The sequence below is a fragment of the Elgaria multicarinata genome, chromosome 13 (assembly GCF_023053635.1).
Source record: "Elgaria multicarinata webbii isolate HBS135686 ecotype San Diego chromosome 13, rElgMul1.1.pri, whole genome shotgun sequence".
Taxonomy (NCBI): Eukaryota; Metazoa; Chordata; class Lepidosauria; order Squamata; family Anguidae; genus Elgaria; species Elgaria multicarinata.
Genome location: NC_086183.1, coordinates 27,686,936 through 27,709,204, shown reverse-complemented (window position 1 = coordinate 27,709,204; position 22,269 = coordinate 27,686,936). Strand labels below are relative to the sequence as shown.

At 48.4% G+C, this 22,269-nt stretch overlaps 1 protein-coding gene across 2 annotated transcripts; it reads right to left on the bottom strand.

Moving 5' to 3' along the window:
- Nucleotides 1-1,124: 1,124 nt before the first annotated feature.
- GSK3A (glycogen synthase kinase 3 alpha) lies at nucleotides 1,125-22,269 on the bottom strand. 2 transcript variants are annotated; one of them, XM_063139908.1, is made up of 11 exons: nucleotides 22,179-22,269; nucleotides 19,541-19,728; nucleotides 19,370-19,453; nucleotides 17,578-17,688; nucleotides 14,187-14,317; nucleotides 8,666-8,772; nucleotides 8,111-8,208; nucleotides 6,737-6,832; nucleotides 4,268-4,454; nucleotides 2,780-2,881; nucleotides 1,125-2,577 (listed from the first exon to the last, which is right to left on the bottom strand). In XM_063139908.1, the coding sequence occupies exons 1-11, from the start codon at nucleotides 22,204-22,206 to the stop codon at nucleotides 2,501-2,503; spliced, it is 1,209 nt and encodes a 402-aa protein (XP_062995978.1). In that variant the 5' UTR covers nucleotides 22,207-22,269; the 3' UTR covers nucleotides 1,125-2,500. The 2 variants fall into 2 exon arrangements, with proteins under 2 accessions (XP_062995978.1, XP_062995977.1); XM_063139907.1 differs by lacking the exon at nucleotides 22,179-22,269 and adding an exon at nucleotides 21,394-21,690.

Genomic DNA, 22,269 nt, shown 5'->3' with positions numbered 1-22,269 from the left:
AATAGTAATTTTCATGGTGTAGTATGATGGGATGAAAATATCAAATCTTAATTGCAACTATTATGTGAACAAAACAGCCTTCGCCCTGCTCTGCACCCTGGTTTGTCCCTGAAGGAGAGATTGGAAGAGAGGCTACACTTCTATGTTCACTTCCCAGACAGGGGATGCACGTAATGAAGCCATGAAATCCCATCCAAGGTCATTTGAAGACATCTCTTGCTCCACACTTTGACAGCTGAAAGCCCTGCAGAGCTTCCACATTCTAGTCATCATAGATTCTCACCATTCACTTTTCTCAGTTGGGAAAACCACACACTTGAGGCCTGATCTCTTGGGGAAATGAGTTAACAGGATGTGGGCTTAACAATATACAAGTTTTTTACATATATCGAGAGCTTCCTTCAAGCATAACATTGCGAATGTGAACGTGTGCAGATTTAAGATGTCCCAATGTCCGTCTCCCAGAACATGTACATGAGACAAAGCGCAGGCAGGTTATCACATTTGCCCATCTACATGCCATTGGAATGCTTTTTCCTATCTTGAATTGCTTTATATTTAGGTAATTCATGATCTTTCAAGTAGTCCCTGTTGACAAAGGGGGCAAATTTAAAAGCCAAAGCCTACCTAGGTAAGTGATGGGGAATATATACCACTGTCCAGATGTTGGGTCTGCAACTCCCCTCATCCCACACCCTTTGCTATGCTGTCTGGGGATGATGGGAGTTGCAGTGAACCATGTTCTGGAAGGCCACATATTCCCCATCCTTGACTTAGACATCTCTAAAACCCCAAAATACTTTTAACATGCAGGCCTTGGTTTAACCCACAATTTCAGCTTGCAGAATAAAATCATGGCTGTATGAAAGACACTGAAAGAATTGACGCCCAAGGCGGCAGGAGATTCCCACTATCATCTTTGGAGGTCTTCCTTGTTGCTGGGAGCACCAAACTCTTAACCAACGGGGATCCCCCCTCCCACAAATTTCTGCAAGTGGCTCAACCTCACTGCCATCCCAGTGGTTTGTCGTCATCAACTTTTAACTTGTCTGCATTCCCAAGACCTTACTCCACCCGACCCCGTTCCAGTATTCATAATAAGCAGCCCCATGCCGTACTTTCCGTTCATGCCAATAATTTATTGAACCGGATGTCTGTACACAGCCAAAAAACCTAAGAAAGAAACTAACACACAATGTCGGGAGGGAGAGGAGGGCAGTGATGAGGATGGATATTGGGGTGGGGGAATTTATCCACAGGCTGCACCCTGGCTCCCCAGGGGGAACCCTCAATCCTAGAGCGATTTGAAGGTGGAGAGGGGAAGTAGAGTTCAGGACAATCATTGCAACATTGCATTAAGAAAAAAAAATGGTAATCTATTTACAGGGGAAATGGTAAAAGGAAGCTGTTGGGAGGGGAGGGGGAAGAGATGTATTTACAGCAGGAGGGGGACGCGTGGGCACGGAATTAAAACTTGCTCCCGTCGAGAGCCCCCCTCATCCACACCACTGATTTGCAGTGCTGGGGAGGGATCTGCTACAGGGGAGCAGACACAGCTGAAGTTGAGAACAGGCTTTTGCCGTTTACCCGCCTGCTTGGGGGAAGAACAGCTCTACTACCAGCCCATACACGGGGAGGGGAAGGATTTCCCGCAAGAAATCCAGGTGCTATCGCTGTTGGGAAACTGGAGGAGCAAGGAATGGTTGGCCATGCCCCTCTCACAACCCAAGGCAAGGGGGGAGAGGAGTCGCTTGTTCCCAATAAGAGATTGTGGTGGAGGCACAGCCAGCAATTGACAAGGCTCTGGCGGGAAGAGGTGTCGGGAGGAACGGAATGGTCCTAATTCCCCACCTGAATGGGACAAATTGAGTTCATTGGGATAAAAAACCGACCCGCTTAAAAATACAGCATCCATGTTTCAGAGACAGACAGGTCTGGGATGTAAAAGGGACACCCGGTGAGGGAATAGTACCGCGTGAAGGGCCACAGAGCTGGAGTTTGGAGAGCATAAGTGACATGAGTCTGGAAATAAAACCATATATATACTTTTTTTCTCTCTACACGGGATGTTAAAAACGAGAGGAACTTAAAATTGAGCCGGGGCATACTTAGGGACGGCAGGAGGAAGGGGGGGGGGGTCGGCTGCAGCTCTTGGGTCTCTCCCCGTCCCTAGAGGTACCAACCTGAACCGCTTTGGGGGGGAAAAAAAGGGAGCCCTTAAGCCATGGGAATTCTCTGCCCTCTCCCCATGCCGAGGCATCATGGGACAACATGGGAGGGAATCGCGAGTGATTTGGGGTGACAGGGGCTTCCCCCCTCCCGTCCAAGTGGCCAGCTCATCTCCAATTGGCCTTCCCCTTGGCCAACGGGAGGCAGGCTCCACATGGTCCCCCGGGCCACAGTTGCTTTCCCCCACCGTTCACAGTTCAGAGAAGTCCATGTGGGTGGCCTGGGGGGTAGGGGGTAGTGGAGGGGACCTGCCCCCCGGCCCAGCGGCCCCTCAGGATGTGTTGGCAATGGGTCCTGCACCGTCTCCTGGCGTCACCTGGCTCCTGTCAGTTCCCATTCTTCCCTCACCTACAGAGAGAGAGAGAGAGAGAGGCAGACAGGAAATACTCAGGTGGAGCATTGAACCCTCTGTTCTATTCCCAGAACGCATCAGAAAGAGCTAAGGCCTTACTCGAGTGCCCCAGCACAAACAAGGCCAAAACAACCCATTCCTGCTACTGTCCTCCGCTCCAAAACTCAAGTCAAGCATCATGAGGAGGAAAGCACTCACTGTGCGCAGATGTGGAGCCAGACACAGGTCCCACTGAGCCAGCCTGGGACCGAATGTGTGGTGGAATGAGGTTGGAATTCAACCCCGGTTGAATGGAGAGCTCTGCAAGGGAAGAGGGAGAGGATGAGTCACACACACATCAAATGAAGACCACTCTCTATTCGGCCAATATAGTGGGCTCTAGTCCGTGTGTGTGTGTGTGGAGTCGGACATTTTCTCAGATGCCCCAAACAGCTGCCTGAGCCTCCCAAGATGCAGAAGTAGAAGGTTCGGCTTGTGAGGCTCCGCTTCAAGCTTAGAATCAAGGTGTTCCAATAAAAAGAGAGAAATACTGCCAAAAAACAAAAGAAAGAAACAAAAAACCTCTTCCTGAGCAAAAATCACTTTACTAATCTGATACTGGGCTCACTTCGATCCAAATTAAGTGCTTGCTTAAGAAATAGGTGTATTCAGCAATCTAAATTAATGCAAAAATATGTAGTTATGGATTAGTTGTTGCTGTATAGCCATGCAGATTGTTTCTAGTGCCTACAACAAACCTAAAATTGAAGCCCGGGGGGGGAGGCTCAGTGGTGGTGGTAGCAGACTTGCTATTTTACACATAACTGTTCCTTTAAATACTTAGCCTCCTTGAGTAAAAACAACTCACCCCATCCTATAATAGTTACCGCCTCTTTTATCTTAACTGCTGCACCAACGTAGGGATAGGTAGGTATGTTGATGGCACAGCAGCAACTGGGCCCGGTTGTGCAATGTGTTCATCTTACTGGATCATTGTAAAGGAGCTACTGTGTTGTTCATGGCTGAACACATTGGGGTCATTTAGCCTTTCAGAACTTAAGAAGCAGTGTTGCAGTCCCTCCCCAGTTCTATTTAACTGAGGTCCAGCCCCAATGTCCCTTTAGTGAAGCCCCACATGCTTGCGTGTGTGCGTGCGCGTGTTTTAGAGAGAGAAAGAGAGGAGGTGGGTCAAACATCACAGAAGAATCAAGCCCTTTATTGTAGAGAACAGATGGAATTTGAAGTGGCACTTGCTAGGGTAGAAAGCTTTACAGCAGGGGTGAAGGACATGCGGCCCTCCAGATGTTGTTCAACTGCAATGCCCATCAGCCCTAGCTAACAAGGCAAATGGTGAGGGCTGATGGAAACCGCAGTCCAATGACATCTGCAGGGTCACCCTTCCCCTATCCTGAGCTTACATTATTGACCCAAAAAGGAAGTGTTAGAAATGACCCCAAATGCCAAGGAGAGTTAAGAAGCAAAAGGTTAAAAAGTGCGGAAAGGCAGTAATAGAATAAAATGAGTTCAGCCATCAAAGGAGTTCATTTGGTCCCCAGCTCAACCGGGGCGTGATCAGGGAGGAGAGGGAGGCCTCCCCTAGCAAGACTCGCTTCACGTTTTGCCCACCTCTGCAATGGATCTCCCTCTCGTGCCCTAACCCTCCCCACTCCCCCACCACGCGGAAGAGCCCAGACAATGGCCACCTACCCACGGGGCTGAAGTTGAAGAGCGGGGGCAAGTCACGGCCGTTGGGCAGCCGGGCGTTGGGTTCGCGCAACTCGTCGAAGAAGCTGTTGGCGCAGGCCTCGAGCGGGGAGAGGCGGGTGGCGGGCGTGTACTCCAGCAGCCGGCTGCACAGCGAGATGGCCTCGAGCGGTGTGCGGGGCTTGAACACCTGGCATGGGGAGAGGCAAGGGCACAGGGTCACCCACAAGCCCAAAGCTCCCGCCTCTGCAATCCTGCCCGATGGTCCCATGCTGCAAAGCCTCTGCAGATCAGGGAGATCTAAGAGCCAAGACATTTGGGGTCCACGATGGTGAGTGCGCACCCAACCCCTTGCATTGAGGAATGCAGGGAACTGCCTAAGACTGAGTCAGAGCATTGGTCCATCTGGCTCACCATCGTCGACAGGGGCCCTATTCAGAAGACACCTTAAACCATGGCTTTAACTATGGTGGTTAAGCCAGAAAGCTGGGTTGTGTTCAGAAGACACCTTAAACCATGGCTTTAACGATGGTGAATAAAGAAAAAAAACCTTATTCACTGTGGCTAAAGCTGTGATTTAAGGTGTCTTCTGAACACAGACTGGCTTCCTGGCTTAACCACCACAGTTAAAGCCACGGTTTAAGGTGTCTTCTGAATGGGCCCACTGACTGGCAGCAGCCATCCAGTGTTTCAGACCGGATTCTTCTCTAGTCCTTCCTGGAGATGCCAAGGATTGAAACTGCAACCTGTTGCATGCAAAGTAGGGGCTTGGACACTGAGCTATTGCTCCTTCCTTAACAAGTTTCTAACGAATGAAGACACACAAGCCACATTATGCCAAAATTTACTGTAACAGGGGTTAAGGCTGCATAGCAAACTGCGTTTTCACCAATGACTGCTGCTGTGGATGGTCCTTGCACTCATTTTGCATGAACCTCGGCTTTGCTTAGAGATGGGCACAGGTACCGTCTACGTTTCATAGCCTTTGGGTCCCATTGACACCATTTCTCTCTGTACATAAATGTATGTTCATTGAGGACAACACTTCATGCCGCTGGTGAAGAGGGCTCTCCTCCACGAAAGCTTACGCTGCAATAAACCAGTTAACAAGGAATCTTGCAGCACCTTCAAGATTAAAAAACACAGTCTGGGGTAGAGACTCCAACACCGGCACTGTTATCAGTCATTCCCCATGGCTCTTTGTCCATGCATAGGGCTAAGAGAAGACTAGAGTAACTTACAGCCTCAACCTGGCAGGATCAAAGCTACCATCTGGGTGACAGGATGAACGACACAGGCAGAGTGAAACGTTGTACCCCTCCCTACTTTTATGATGTAAGCCTAATTGCATGCAAGGTCCTCCTCCGGGTGCCTACACTGAGGGAAGCTCAGAGGAGAGCAACAAGAGAGAGGGCCTTTTCTGTGGTGGCCCCCCAATTGTGGAAAAATCTCCCTGACGAGGCCCGCCTGGCATTGTTATCTTTTGGGCGCCAGGTCAAGACTTTTCTCTTCTCCCAGGCATTTAGCAATATGTAATTAGCCTGGGTTTGTTTTTGTATGTTTTTGTGGTTTTAAATTTAATGTTTTTGTGATTTTAAATTTTTGTATATTGTTTTTGATATTTTTTATCCTATGTGAACCGCCCAGAGAGCTTCGGCTATGGGGCGGTATACAAATGTTAATAATAATAATAATAATAATAATAATAATAATAATAATAATAGCAGCAGCAGCAGCAGCAGCCTGGCACTGGTCAGGACCCTCCATCTCCATGTTCCTCTACCCCCCCTCTGAGCCACTTCTTCCCTCTGCATTTTGCCTTGTCAGCCCCTCACCAAAAAATAATAATTGCACAATGCCAAATCCTGCCAATGCCCACTGAAAATGCTGCTCAAGTTGTATGATGAAAATTAAGCACAACTTATGCACATTTTACGCAACAGGCCTAGTTGATCACATCTGAGGAACTCCTAAGCATCCAACTGCAGAGTCCCTGGTAAATGACTTAGAGAGATTTATTCCAAGAGTCAGTGTAGCATGGACTCATTCCACAAAGATCTGGGTTCAAGGCCCTGGTCAGCCACAAAGCTAATTGGGTGATCTTGGACCCATTCACCTACCTCACAAGGTTGTTGCAAAGATAAGGTGACTGGCGACCATGTTTACTAGCCTGAGATCTTCAATAGGAATGGCAGGATAAAAAATGTAAATAAATAAGAGTTCTGCAAATATACCACCCACGTTCATTTGTACTCAATATGCACAAATAACACAGTTTGCCAAATTTCTGTTTCCCTTGGATTGCTTGGATGTAGACTTGTTTCCATTTTTAAGAGCCGTACATACAAGTCTCCTTATGCCAGAGTGTCTGCAAGATAACACTGCTAGAACCCCGGAGGTTCTCCTCCTTCACAGATAGCCTAGAACCTCCACAACCTCCACCAATCCAAGAACCTCCCGAATCCTCTTCACCTTTATCCAGGGGTGTGCTTTGATCTGGGGGAACTTGAACTCTGTGTAGTTGGGGTTCATCTCTCGGATCTGTTCTCGCGTCGGTGTCCCCAGCACCTGGAGGGGGTAAGAAGAAAGAACGAGGTCACACCCAAGCCTTGCTCTTGCAGTAGACCAGAGGGAACCGAAGCTTGGCCACACAGCACATTGGGATGCCTCTTTGACCCACCCTTCCTGTGCTACTGGCACTCTGATGGGGTTCATAGAATCATAGAATAGCAGAGTTGGAAGGGGCCTACAAGGCCATCGAGTCCAACCCCCTGCTCAATGCAGGAATCCACCCTAAAGCATCCCTGACAGATGCTTGTCCAGCTGCCTCTTGAAGGCCTCTAGTGTGGGAGAGCCCACAACCTCCCTAGGTAACTGATTCCACCGTTGCACTGCTCTAACAGTCAGGAAGTTTTTCCTGATGTCCCCAGGTTGTTGCTGTTGTTATTGTTATTATTTCTTACCCACCTCTCCCTTTGGATCAAGGCGGGGAACAACCTTAAGCACAACAATACAATACAATTCAAATGCATAACACTGATTAAAAGAGCATATAAAACCAATACAATATTAAAATAACAATCAGGACATCTTAAAATTCTTAGGTTTAAAATTCATCTGGGTAGGCCTGCCGGAAGTCTTTATAGCTATCTTAAGCCTGGAGAGAGTATGAAGTTGATGAATCTCTTTGAATAGGGGGAAAACCTATTCAAAAGGAGGGAGGAGATAAAAACAACCCTTTACATTACCATACTTTTTCTTGGAAGAGGTAGGTATATAAGTAGATAGCAAGTTTTAGACTACAGGAGAGTTAGGTCAGCAGCTTCAAAGGCCACTTTTCTAATCATCACCACCATTCTCCTCCTATCATGCATTGGTGCAGCACGAAGGGAAGTTGCAACAAGCCTGGCTAACAGTCCACATGGACCATTTCCCACCATTGCACTGCCATGGTGGGAAACTCTATATTTATTTAGATTTTGCTTAGAGGCAGTGCGGTGTAGTGGCTAGAGTGTCAGGCTGGGAGGCAGAAGATCCGGGTTCTAGTCCCCACTCAGCCATGGAAACCCACTGGGTGACTTTGGGCCAGTCACAGGCTCTCAGCCCAACCCACCTCACAGGGTTGTTGTGAGGATAAAGCGGAGAGGAGGAAGATTATGTACGCTGCCTTGGGTTCCTTGGAAGAAAAAAAGGTGGGATATAGATGCAATAAATAAATACACGGGGGTGACCCCAGGCAGGCAAGTCCATGCAGAAAGCGTTCCGAGACGGCCCAGGCCAGACAAGGGTGTCTATTTGGATTTCTGGCCTGGAGAGGCTTAGCAGAGAAGGCGATCGGTTCATTACCTTGATGATCTCCACCAGCTGATCTACTCCGCTGTCCCCAGGGAAGATGGGCTGCCCCAGCAGCAGTTCCGCCAGCACACAGCCAGCGGACCAGATATCTAGGAAAGGAGCAGAAAGGTCCTTCAGTGGCAGCTGGCTTCCCGGGAGAGGAGCAGCATCGCGTGCCTACAGCTGCCACTCCGTTACAGTCTAACGAACTATGGACAGAGCTCGGCAAGGTAGACCACCTTGCATGCCAAAGGTCCCTGGTTCAATTCCCAGCATGTATCTGCAGGTAGGGGCTGGGGAAAGACCCCCGTCTGAAACCCCGAGGAGCCGCTTGCCAGCCAGGGGAGAAAACACTGAGTTGGAGGGAGAAATGACTCTGCAGAAGGCAGCTTCCGATGACTTTACCACTTAGGGGCAGCGAGGCCATATTGCACCGTACATCAGATGACGTTTCAAGCAGCCACCCTTTCAATTCACGTGTAAAACATTTCTCCTGTCAGCAACCAGGTCCCGTTAACGTTGACTTCACGCAGGATGCATGGAGGGGGGGGGGGTTTCAAGACTCACCTATGTTTGAGGTGTAGTCGGTGGCTCCAAAGATGAGCTCTGGAGCCCGGTAGTAGCGAGAACAGATGTAGGAAACATTGGGCTCGCCCCGCACAAGCTGCTTTGCACTGAAAAGGGGAACAGCAAAACAGGGGTTTCTATAAAGAGCCAGTGCGGCATCGGACCACGAACGGCGGAGGTTCAACTCCCTGCTCGAGCTGGGAAGCTCAGTGAGTGAGCTTTGGCCAGGCACTCGTTCTCTAACCTACCTCACTGGGTTGTCGGAATTCCCTAATCTGCTGCCCTGAACACCTCAGAAGAAGGGCAAGATATAAAATGGGCCTATTCAGAGGACACCATAAACCCTGCTGGTTAAGCAGCAGGGTTTAAGGTGCCTTGTGAGATGCGTTTTGCTAAACCCTGCTCACGCGCTAACCCCAGTCGGACCGTCTGCAGCAGCGTTAGCAGCTCTAACCATGGCTTAAAGTCTCGTGTGCGACAGGATGGCTTGTGACTAGTTCTAACCCCAGAGAACCACAGTTTTTATTTTATTTATTTATTTATTTAAGGATTTTTATGCCGCCATTCAGCCAAAAAAGGCTCTCAGGGCAGCTTACAAAAGTATTTCTTGACAGTCCCTGCCCACAGGCTTACAATCTAAAAGACATGACACAAAAAGAAAGGGGATTGGGAGGGAGGAGGAGGAGGGGGAAAGGAAAGCAAATTCAGGCACTACAATCTTAGTTGGAAAGTTCAGCAGTTACAGGTGACAGCAGGAGGGAGGGGGCTCTCAGCTGGAGCTGGACCCAGGCACGATGGAGAGGTGCCTGGCTGCTGCTTCCTCCCTCACTGGTGGCCTCTGCAGAGACAGTTGGTAGCAGGAGGGAGGGGGCTCTCAACTGGAGCTGGACCCAGGCACAGTGGAGAGGTGCCTGGCTGCTGCTTCCTCCCTCACTGGTGGCCTCTGCAGAGACAGTTGGTAGCAGGAGGGAGGGGGCTCTCAGCTGGAGCTGGACCCAGGCACGGTGGAGAGGTGCCTGGCTGCTGCTTCCTCCCTCACTGGTGGCCTCTGCAGAAACAGTTGGTAGCAGGAGGGAGGGAGCTCTCAACTGGAGCTGGACCCAGGCACAGTGGAGAGGTGCCTGGCTGCTGCTTCCTCCCTCACTGGTGGCCTCTGCAGTTCCGCTAACCACAAAGCCTGAAGTGCTGTCTGAAGAGGCTCAATATATTTAAGGCAGGGGTGCGGCGCCTCAGGCCTGGGGTCCCAATCCTCATCCCTTTCACCTGCCTGCCCCCCTCCACTTTCCCCAGATCATTTCTAGTTTGGTGATTTCCTGGCTTCTGTGTAGTTGAAATGCCTCTCCTAAGGTTTCATTACTGACAGTGCCTAAGAACCCTGCTGGATCAGACCAAGGGTCCATCTAGTTGCAGGAAACCAACAAGGACATAAGTGCAACAGCACCCTCCCGCCCAAGTTCCCCAGCAACGGGTGTATATAGGCATATTGCCCCTGATACTAGGAGTAGCATATAGCCCATTGGAAATAGTAGCCAATGGTAGCCTTCTTCTCCATGAATTTGTCCAATCCCCTTTGAAAGCCATCCAAATTGGTGGCCATCACTACATCTGGGAATAGGGAATTCCATCGTTTAACTACACGGCGTGTGAAGTAGGACTTCCTTTCATCTGTCCTGAATCTTACACCATTCAGCTACACTGGCAGCATTCCTCAACCTATGGCGCTCCAGATATGTTGGACTACAACTCCCAGAATGCCCCAGCCAGCTCTGCTGGCTGGGGCATTCTGGGAGATGCAGTCCAACACATCTGGAGCGCCCCAGGTTGAGGAAGGCTGAGCTACAGGAACTCTTTGGGTTCTAGTATTATAAAGGAGAAAAATGTCTCCCTATCCACTTTCTCCTCATACCACGTGCAATAACTTTGTACACTTCTATCATGACTCCCCTTATTCACCTTTTTTCTAAGCTAAACGCCCCAGATGTTGTAACCTTTCCTCATAGGGGTGTTCCTCCAGTCCATCATTTTAGTTGCCTTTTTCTGCACTTTTTCCTACTCCACCAGCTAAAATATACTGGTATTTGGGCCCCACTGTTTCTGCCACACTCACTACTGGAATTCATCATCCTTGATGAAACTATTAGACCTGGAAGAATGACAAGGGGGTTGCCTGAGGCCAGAAAGCTGTTTTAATCTCACATTTTAACCTATATTAATGTTTGCTGTGTGCTTTTATTCTGGTTGTGCTTTTTATATTGTATTTTGTATCTGTGTTTTAAATTTGTTGGTTGTTTTTATGCTCTTCATGGTTTTAATTTTTGTGAACTGCCCAGAGAGCTTCGGCTATTGGGCAGTATAAAAATGTAATGAATAAATAAATAAATAAATAAATAAAAAAGCACCCCCAGGCAAACCTCCCCAGGAAAGCATTCCTTCGCCACCAGTGCCAGCACAGGAAGGCCTCTTCGCCTCTCTCAACCTCCCACCTCACTTCAGATGTCAGGGGCACCCAGAAGAGGACCTCTGAAGAACACAGGTGGGCTGATGTGAAGGCAAGCGGTCCTACTGAATGAGTATAAATATTCTTAAAAACTAAAAGGGAAGGATTTACCGTATTTCTTCGATTGTAAGACACCATTGATTGTAAGACGCACACTAATTTCAGTACCACCAACAGAAAAAAAAATACCTAAGACACACCTGCGATTCTAAGACGCACCCCATTTTTAGAGATGTTTATATGGTGAAAAAAGTGTGTCTTAGAATCGAAGATATAGGGTATATTCGAAGCCCAAATTTCAGGATAGCCAGGGACAATAACCAACCCAGGACAGAACAAATAACATGCGTTTTGAGCTTTCATCTGAGGAATTTACACAAATGGAGAAGATCCCCCAACCTGATTAAAAAGTTATTTACACAGGGCTGTGCATTAATCATGATTCCAGAGTAATGCAGAATGTGGCCATAGGGTCCTAAGGAACACAGTTTCCATTTAAAACCCACAGATCCCATGGGTTTTAAGCCCTTAAGGTTGCAGACTTACGATGGACGTGTACAACTCACGCCCAGTGAAGTTTCGGCAACCAGCCGAGTTCCAGAGCATCAACCCCTTGTCCCACACAACTAGCAAAAGCAAACCGAACATTGCAAAAAGGATAAACTGCAAAACAAGAAATCATGTGAAGTTGCTTAATTTACGCAGGTCACAGAGTTTCCCTTTTCTTGCAGAAAAGTTAGGTTCCATCGTCACAAAGATTTGATGAGCACGCAGACTATACACAGAGCTGAGTGTAATTCACAGCTTTAGGAAGGCTCCTCTTTGACTATGGAGATCTTTTTAGTTAAAATCAGCCAAAGTCATCAATTGCACAAATTAACTGAAGGGCCGGCAATCAAATTGCCACTCGCCATGAAGCTCACTGGATAACGTTGGGCTAGTCACCATCAATCACCCTCACCTACTTGACGGGGATCGTTTTGAGGCTAGGAATAGCAGGGGAGCAGATATGCTGCCCTCAGCTCCTCAAAGGAAGTCTGCGCATAGAGAAAATTCTCAACGCAGATGCTTTCTTGAGATATCGAAAACAGCATGAAATCTCTTACATTAGAAGGTAAGCTAACACCTGTTGGTAGTTGAAAAATAGTGAAGAACAAAGATGGCCTCTTACCACAACACACAGGAAAAAACCACACACCGCAATTGCATTTAAACGTTGTGTTTTCAACTCCGAATCTCAACAATTAAAACCTGCTCTCGCCAAACAGCCAACTTTAGCCTTCGGTGATTAAAGCCCGGAACCCCAGGTTTAGTATTTAAGGCAGGCTAAAAAGTGGCTGCCTACGTGTCTCTGTTCTCACTGCACTGGCTGTGCTGCAGTGATGTCACAGAATGCTCAGGCATCTTACTTGTTGCAGGGGAAGGGCAGTCAAGAATATTGACCAACCACATGCATGTGTGCAGCTGTCTTGAAGGAACAAGAAAGCAAACAACCGTTTGATTGGTGGAAAAGCCTCATCTGAGGCCTATGGTATGAACCCTCCTCCGAGGGAAGTTTGGAGGGTGGCAACAAAGGAGAGGGTCTTCTTTGTGGTGGCCCAATTGTGGAATGCTCTCCCTGGTGAAGTAGGCTTGGCACCAGCATTGGGCTGGTTCACATGATCAAAATAAGCCACAGAGGCTTATTTAACCGTACAACCGCCCCTGGGCTATTGGAGGATTGCTTTCCCACTCCAACAAACCATGCTGCCTGGGTTTGGATGATACAACCAGGGTAGCAATTATAGAAATCATGCCTGGCAGGCACTGCGATTTAAATAAGCTACTGTTATTTATAGCTGTTATAACCATCATGGTCTGTTGTAGGATTATTGGAGGGTTGTTTCCCCCTCCAAGAAGTCATGCAACCTGGTTTGGACAACACAACAAGCCGTGCCCAGGGGGTGATTTAAATAATTATTTTGATTGTGTGAACCAGTTCACTGTCATCTGTTTGGTCCCAGGGGAACACTTTCCTTTACTCCAAGGCTGTTGGGATTTCTTAACGTTAGTCTTTTAAAATCCTGGTAGTTTTATTGTTACCTGTTTTTCATTGTTTCAAATGGTTTTAAACTTTTGTACATTAAAGGTTTTGCATTATGTTTTATCACATTGTGAACCACGCAAAGAGCTTTAGCTATTGGGCGGTATAGAAATATAATAAATGTGGTCATTTATTTATTTATTTATTACACTTATATCTCCCCCCTCCCCGCACCAGCCAGAGCTCTCTGGGCGGTTTACAGAAATTCTAAAATTGAGATAAAAACAAGTATACGAAATTTAAAATTTTAAAACACAGAACATACACACATAAAGGATTAAAAACCGTTTAAAAAAAACCCTAAACATGTGGGTGATTAAGATGTGCTGCCATATGCCTGGGCAATGAGTATGAAAGGGGGCAGAGGGATATAAGACTTTTGTAAACCGCCCAGAGCGCTTTGGCTATGGGGCAGTATAGAAATGTAATAAATAAATAAGACACCGTGATCCAGTTTGGAAGATACTACAGCCCACCTTCATTAATCCTTGGGGCACTGGGGCACATGTCGTCTGCCATTATGAGTATACAAGCCCCAGCTGGGGGTTGCCATGGGTTATCGCGTTGTGTGAACCCAGGCGGTGGGGATTATTTAACCCTCCAATAACCCCTGCTGCCTGGGTTCACGCGAAACAAGCCACAGCAAACCCCAGCCAGGGCTTGCATATTCACACCGGTAGCTGACAAGCGCCAAAGCTCCTCATGGGTAAATTAAGCCACGATGGGCTGTCACGTCATGCGAACTGGCCCGGTGGAAGCAGAGCGGCACATATGGATGCAAAATAACCAAACGGAACTTTGGCTGAAGATTTCAATTCAGGCAGACCGGAGCAAGTCTACTTGTAAGTTTGGAGCTCCAGGCCAACTTGTAAATCCATCAAACCAAGTGCACTGGACAGGAGCCAGCCTTGCAAATAGCTTTCCTTCTGTGCCTCCCTCACCTGCCAAAGTCACAAAGCTTCAGGACTGCTGTATCAGGGTCCACTAGCAGGTTCTGCGGTTTGATGTCCCGATGACACACGCCTTGAGAATGGATGTAAGCAAGACTGCGGAACAGCTGGTACATGTACACCTTGTTGGCGGGGAGGAAGGGGGGAATAAGGAGAGAGAGAAGACAGGCTTTTAGCTTCAACAAAATAAAACAGTAGCGTAAAGGAGCACCCGCTCTTTACACACAGTGCCTGGTTCATCCACTGGTACCAATGAAGCAAGTGAAAGATAAGCAAGAGAAAGCACTTTTGCGCGATGCATAACCTCATCTATGGGGTCTATTGCTATGGATGATGTGATAGCCGCTAGCACGCAGCTTTAAGGTAACAAGAATATAATGGCCTTGTTGTATCAGAACAAGCGCTCCGATTGCTACAGCAGCCAGCCATGTCTTTGGGAACGTGGACAAGCAGCGGAGGAAGACGACAACTCCCTCCCTTCACCCATTGTCCCCAGCATTCCAAAGCAGGCCGCTTCTGAAAATGGAAGTTCCATTTAGGCATCTTAGCTCATCACCTTTTGTAGGCCTCAGCTCTACAAATCCCTCAAACTTTCTTGAAGCCGTCTAAGCTAGCTGCCTTCTATGTCACAAGACCACACCGAGGGATTTGTGGCAGTGCAGCCTGTGCGTGGCATGGAAGAAGGTGGCTTTCCTTGTTGCCAGTTGTAGGACTGCTCTCATTCTAGCAAAGTGCAGGCAGGCAGGCCAGGGAGCTTAGAGGAGGTGGGGGTATAATAGTCAGGGCCCAGGAGAGGTGAAAGGAAATGTCCCAGAAGGCCCGGACTGAGAATCAGGGCGTTGAAAGAGGGAACATTCCTAGGAGAACGAGGGGAAAAGAATCAAGCCAGAGGGAGAAGTGCATGAGGGGAAGGAAATCTCAACAGGAGAACATGTGCATACGCCCTATTCAAGAAGGCCAAGGTTCATATCGGTTTCCAATCAACAGCTAATCATCGGCCCCGGGCCTAATCATTACACGTTCGGGTAAAAAACCCTCCATACATTAATTAAGGTTTGTAATGGCATTTTGGCGTGGAATGTTTTGATTGCTTTCGGCATTTCCATTGGAGAAAAGTAGGCTAGAAATCTTAGTCCGAAATAAATTATGTGACATGTGGAGACATATTTCTGTTTGTCTTGAAATGATATTCTATAAAGAAGATGATGAGAACAGAACCTCTCAGTAGCTGCTATCTACACTAGCCATTAACTTCATCCCCATGTTCAACTATGACCTGTCTCTGACCACGAGCTACTGTGAATCAATGGTGGACGGACATCACCATCACATCCTAATGATGCTCATTTCGGCCACTGTAAGGTGACAGAATGTGGGGCAAATTGAATCATGGGTCTGACTCAACATAGCCGTTCACGTCCTTTAGATTCCACACAAGTGGAAAAGCTAAGTAATGGCTAACAGCATTGCAGAAATTTGTTTTATTTCAATGTTTACATCCTGCCTTTTGAGGACAAAAAAAACCTAAACTCAAGGTAGCTTACCAAAAAAATTATAAATCACAACAAAATTAAAAGCAACCATAATGAAACGATCAGCAATGAAGAAAACAGGGAGCCATAAAAAACATGGTGAACCAAATAGTTTTGAGAGGGCAAAGAGAGTTATGAAAACCTGAGTGATTAGAGACAAAAGGGACCTGGAACGTAGATGTATTGAAGTTTAAGACACAGCAGCAACTAGGCCATATGGCGTAACAGAGACCAAAACACATGCTTTGCGTGAGGAAGGGCTTCCTCCCAGCCTTTCAGGTCACAGGTGCTGGGAAAGACCTTTTACCCATAAGCCTGGAAAGCTGCTGCCAGCCAGAGTAGGTAATACTGAGCTAGAGGAACCACTGACCTGAGTCAATACTAAGCAGGTTCTTATTATGTCCACAGCTTCCCCCAATTTGGACTACAAGCCCCATCATCCCCAGCCACCATGGGGCTTGTAGTACAAAGCACTTGGAGGGCACCTACTCAAGTAAAGACGAAATGGATGCAAAATGGATTGTTAGAAGTCTAAAAGTTAGCCAGGAAGAGGCTTAAACACAATGGAAATTCACCCCGTTCACTCAAAAAGGAAAGCGATATCAAGCTGTGTTCGGAAAAGGGCAAACAGGAATGAGAATATAGCATTAGGCAAAAGGCAGGATACTACTACAACAACAACAACAACAACAACAACTCTTTAGAAGATGTCTGAATATACAACTTTTAAATTCAAAGGCAGGGGGGTTGGTCCATCTTCCTTTCTTCCCAAAAGCTCTTTCCAATAGGGATCTCTTTGTCTGATACCCCAAACCCAAGACAGCACCCTTCCCACCTCAGCTGGTGCCCTCCAGGTACATTGGGACTACATATTTGAAGGGCGCCAAGTTAGGGGAAGGTGTAACACAGGGTAAGCTCTCAATTCAAGTCATTCAAAACAGATCTTTCGAAAATGATAGAAATTCCAATTGGCTCCATAAAACCTGACACTTGTAATGAAATCCCTCTCAGGTAAGGAAACAGCAGCCTTGACAGATATGTACATTAAAAACGCGTACACACAGGGGGTTCTTGCCCTTTCAAAAGACGCAGGGCTAGTACAATTTTGACAGGACAACTACTCTGTTGGAAGCAGGAAGCCAGGAACAGGCGTTCTGTAATGTGACTGTCTGTAGCACAACCAGGGTATCTGCATTGTTACACCCAGGACTGTGTTTAGCTGCAGTTGCACAGAGCATACAATGTCATATTCCAGGCACAGAACTCGGTTTCCAGAAGAATCTCAACTTTCAATTTTTTTAAAAAAAATTAAATCAAGTTCCTAATCCTCATACCAGCAAAGAGATGCTTGCATGCAGATGGGCAAAGGCTGCTGAAATCTGAGAAGCCAAAAAAGTGGCTGAAAACATCTCCAGTAGTTACAAATGCAGTTTCAGTGTCTGACACAGCAGCCATTCTCCATACCTAGGTAAGGCAGAATAAAACGATTCAATCATACTAAAAATACTCCAACAGAAACCTTAGGTCAAGGTCCTCAATTTCCATAATTTAAACAAGCTGAAAAAATTAATAATCACATTTTTAAAAAAACCAAACAAAAAACCATGGATCATACGGCATCTTGGTGGTGTCATACGGCACTGGGAGTGAAAAGAATCTGGTTAGAGTACATTGTTGGCAAGGTTGGGGCATAAACATCTGGGAACTGCCCATTTCCAGCTAAGGGGTGATCTCATTCTGCCAAATAGGAAAGGCCTTGGAAGTCACTCCTGCCCACCTCCTTCAACCCTCAACATGAAGATACTTTCCTGGATATCAAAGTATTCAAAGTAAGATGGGTACGTACGTACCTTCACATAGATGACAGGGATGGTCTGTTTGGCTTTGGTGAAGTGGCGGGCCACACGATAGACCGTCTCAGGCACGAAGTCCAGGACTAAATTCAGATAAACCTCATCCTTCTGCAACAGATTATTGAAAACAGGTGGGTGAAATGAAACCTCCAGGCCAAGTCCACCTTATTAAATAGAAGTGGACAACATGGGATCCTGGAGGTGTTGCCAGTGTTGTCCATGAGCTCCTGTTAGAATTCCAGCATTCATATTATTATTAATTATTATTATTATTATCTTGTCGCAGCAATGAAAAATAAAAATCTGATGGCAAAAATGAATGCTTAATTTCTAAAATGAGAAAGGAACCTGCTTCTCGAGCCTATCTGGAAGGCTCAGCTGAAGCCCCAAGTGTAAAGGGGCCCGTTCTTGCGTCCTCAGTAGTAGATGCCAAAGTATTCATGCTCAAAGGCATTCTGCTATTACTACCTTCAAGTATTTCTCAATTGAGCTCCAGCAATGAAAATGCATCCGGCAGCCGAGCTCTCATGAGCTGTGCCTCAAATTAGGCTTTGGCAAAAACACCAAAGAGCTGGAAACAAGGAGGTCAATTAAGGGAAGTCTCACTTGACTTTGGGACTGCTATTAGCTTTGCCTGCAACCCTACAGCCTGGATTTAGGAAGGAGCCCAGAGTCACCAAAAATAACCAGTTATGTCTCACTACTTTTAAATTGAGGGATGAAGATTGCTCAAGGCCTGACAAGGTTTTCTGGATGGAAATACAGCAGCATAAGGACAAAGCACCTGACACTTCCACTGTGGACTTCATCCCACAAATCATGTTTAGTTACATACAAGTAATGCAAATTTACCTTTCCCAAATGAGGCTTTTGGGACCAAAGAAGAGGCAGCAAGGCACAGCTGTTTGCCTGTGACTGGGAGTGCCAGGTTGAAATCCCCACGCGGCCATGAAGGCCACTTGGCACAGTCGCTATCTCTCAACCTGACCTGCCTCAAAAGGCTGTTGGGAGGATAGTGGGGGGGGGGGGGCAGAAAGAATCATGTAAGCTCATCTGAACTCCTTCAAGGAAGAGCTACACAGAGATATAAAGAAGCTGAAAGCTGGTTTACCCCACATACACAAGATTACATCCTTGCACATCATATCAATTAATCCACAATCCTCTGCTTTACATTCATAATCACAAATGGAGACTGGAATCCCACTTCGCTGAAATACATGGATTGAGAATGCGTGTACTGTGTGTAGCGGAGGGAAATCTACCCAGACTGCAAAAACAATGGTGGTTAAAGAGCATTAACCTGGACTGGTTAAGTAATCTTAAGTATGGATCCTTAAAAATGTGGGGCAGAGGTGGGGAAGAGAGGAGCATCACTACTCTTCCATGGCCTATACCAGGTGTGGGCAGACTTCAGGCTTGTTGAATCTTCATTGTGTTTAACTAAGCCTGATGCAAAACACATACAGTTAGAATTAAGCAATTCTGAGCCTAATAATTTGTTCTGAACTGAAAGGAGGTTACAGTCCTTTCATACAAAAACCCTCTCCTGTTTACTCCAAGCTTCCTTCATTGCATGAGTATAATTTGGGTGGGGGGAGAGCCTTTCCTTTAGTCACTGCTATTTTTAAACCGTTGAGAATCAGAAATCCTTGCCAATCTACTGTAAATCACCCAGAGATCTACCGGTATAGCCAAACCTACCTTCTGCCCACCCCTGGCTTGTATAACCATCGCCTAGCATCCACAACAAGCCACCCTCCTCTCCCTCCTTCCACACTTTCCTCACCTTTTCCCCACTTGAGTAGAAGAAATACCGCAGGCGAACAATGTTGCAGTGATCCAGCTTCCGCATGATCTGAAGCTCACGGTTCTGAGGTCAAGACAAAGAAAGATCAAGATGAGCTGTGGAATCCCAACAGCAAAATCTGAAAGACAGACCCTTCCCTTTTCAACTCACCTTGAAGCGTTTATCTTGCAACACCTTCTTGATAGCTACCAGCTCACCGGAATCTGCTAGTCGGGCCTGGTAGACAACCCCAAAGGACCCATTGCCTATGACCTTGATATCGGAATACGAGACTTCTTGGGGGCGGTCGGGGCCCTGGCCGGGCGTGGCAACCACCGTGGTCACCTTGCTGCTGTCTCCTGTTAGAAGGGAAGTATTAGAGACCAGGGATCTGAGACCCAGGTACAAGCCCCGGTTTTCGCCAAGCAGTCTCAAGCCCCATCTGCCATCCACTCTCTGAATATGTTGCTGGGCCTTTCCCAATCCCTCCAAACACAGTTAACCTGAATGTCCTCAAAATGCTCCCAGCTCCGAATAGGAAGCCACTGGCCGATTTTCCTCCAGCCCGCGTCAATTCACAAGCCGCTTCATCACTTAGCCCAGCGGCCTACAAGCTCACACCCCACACCCACAGTTCCTGACACAACCCAGACTGGTAGGAGAAACTCTCAGATGGTGGCAGGGAATAGGACCTCTAGGCCTGTGTATCAAATGTGGCGTTTCAAGATGTTGCTCTTACGCCTCCCGCAACTGCCAGCCAAACGGGGACAGGAAGGAGGGGCAACTGCAATAACAGAACTTGCTGCCAGGCTATTCTGAGGTTAGGAGGATCTTAGCCTTCACCCAGTGTTCCCAAAGTGGGCTGTACTAATTGCTTACCTGGGCATTATTAGTTATGCCTTTGTTCCCCAAGTTTTTGCACTGAAAAAAAATCACCCCTTTTTGGTTTCTAATTGAGTGCCAGTCTTCCTCCACCCGACACATTTACCTCACACCTCTTCTCAACCCCACATCTGCACCACCGTACCTGGGCTCCCATAGCCACGCCCATTCTGCAATGTCTGTTACCAGGCAACCAGTTTCTACTCCAGCTCTCCCTACTCTTTCATCAAGCATCATCGGCTCTCCTTCCCCTGCTTCGTCCAGCCCATCTTTCATTGCAAACGCCCAGCGGAAGGCATCGTGCCACTTCTACACACTCTGCTCCTCTCAGCACCCGACAGGCGCTAAATAAAGGTCCAGCAACTGTAGCGGTGGGTCATGGGCAGCCAGCTCTAACCCCATGGAAAAGAACACCCCTGGCTAACCTCCCCGCTTCAATGATTTCATCCTGACGTCACTGGTATAATTCTGGACCCCTTGTCCCGCTGCTGCCCACTGACCTCAAATAGCTTCTTCCTCCAGGCGCTGGGCTGGGCCTGCCAACGCAGAGCCTGAAGCAACCAAGACCTCCCTTGCACCAACCCACTCGGATCTCTCTGCACCTCCCTCCCTCATGTATCAAGCAACCCCTCCCTCTCCCGTCCTGGTCCCCATGAGCAAGTCTCCGCCCACCCCGCCCCCTAAAAAAACCAGAACCCCAGAAACACCTTTTCTTACCAGCGTGCCCCGTCCATTTGCCCCCTTCCTTCTGCTCACCCCTTTCTGCCCCCCAAACACCACTCCCTCTTGCTCTTCTGAAGGCAGGTGTGGCTCGCAGTGACTCCTCCCTACCGCCCCATCTCGGCCAACAGTTTCCCATCTCCTCAAACGCTGCTCACCCCCGGTCCCCCCAGGCGACCCCCTGGGCCAGCCTCTCTCCATTTGCCCCTACCCAACCTCTTTCCCCACTGCCCCCTTCTGCCTCGGCCCTTCCAGGATCCCCGCCACCCTTCCCTTCTACTTCGGTTCATTTCATTCAATGCATCCCCCTCCCCTCCCCCACTCATTCTTTGTGTCCTCCCCTTTCCTTCCTCCTCCTCCTCCTCCTCCTCCTCCCACCATTCATTTCCCCCTCCGCCCCGCCTCCCCCCGCCCATACTTACGGCCGAGCTTGAGCCCCGGGAAGGCGCCGACCGACGAGCTGGTCCCGCCTCCCCCCGGCCCAGGCCCGGCAGCCCCCCCGGGTTTCCCCCCTGGCGCTGCCCCCGAGGTCGGGCCGGGCGCGGCGGGGGCTGTGGCGGGAGCCCCGCCGGACGGGTCTGCGAAAGAACTCGTTCGGGGCCGGGAAGAGCCGGCGCTACCGCTGCTCATGGTGAGGCCGGGACCGGGGAAAAGGGAAGGGGGGCCGCGCTGGCTGGCTGGCTGGCTCCGTCTGAGGCGGCTCGGGAGCCGGCCCTGCCCGGCCCTGTTGCAAGAGCCAATGGGAAATGGAGTCCTCGCCACCGACCGCCGCCTTATCTGTTACGGAAGGGTGGACTCCATTTCCCAGAAGCGTCAGCGCAAGGACAAGCCCTTCGGGCGCCTGCCGAAGGTCATCATGGGACAAAGAGTCCCCTGATCGTGTAGCGCTCCTCTGTCTGCTAGGCCTAGGGAATACATTTCCCAGCATGCTAGGAGCACACCTACAGCCTGAAGCAAAGAGGCATGGGAAATGAAGTCCATAGTCGCATAGCGACTCGTCCGGAGCGTAAGGAAAGAGACTACGTTTCCCAGCATTCTCAGCGCGAGGATGGCTATCCTATCGCAGAATGGGAATACAATGGCAGTCATGTTTAGTGGGGAAGGAAGGCTGAATCTGGGCTCCGTCCGGTACGAAAAAGGGTAACACGGGTCGCGACTGCGCAGTATCACAAACTCTCGGCCGCCTGAAAATGAAAGGAAACTTAACCTTGTGCCCATTTGGATCTGTTTTCCATTATTTCAATTGGATCCGGAGTGAGGCCTAGCAAGCTGCGGCGCGATGCACGATGGGAGGCGCG

Coding starts and splice junctions, on each gene's coding strand:
- GSK3A (XM_063139907.1), bottom strand. CDS start 21,601: ATGAGCAGCGGTAGCGCCGGCTCTTCCCGGCCCCGAACGAGTTCTTTC. Junction 2,882..4,267: donor CTTCAACTTCAGCCCCGTGG/GTAGGTGGCCAT, acceptor CTTCCCTTGCAG/AGCTCTCCATTCAACCGGGG. Junction 2,578..2,779: donor TGGCTCCACATCTGCGCACA/GTGAGTGCTTTC, acceptor CTCTCTCTGTAG/GTGAGGGAAGAATGGGAACT.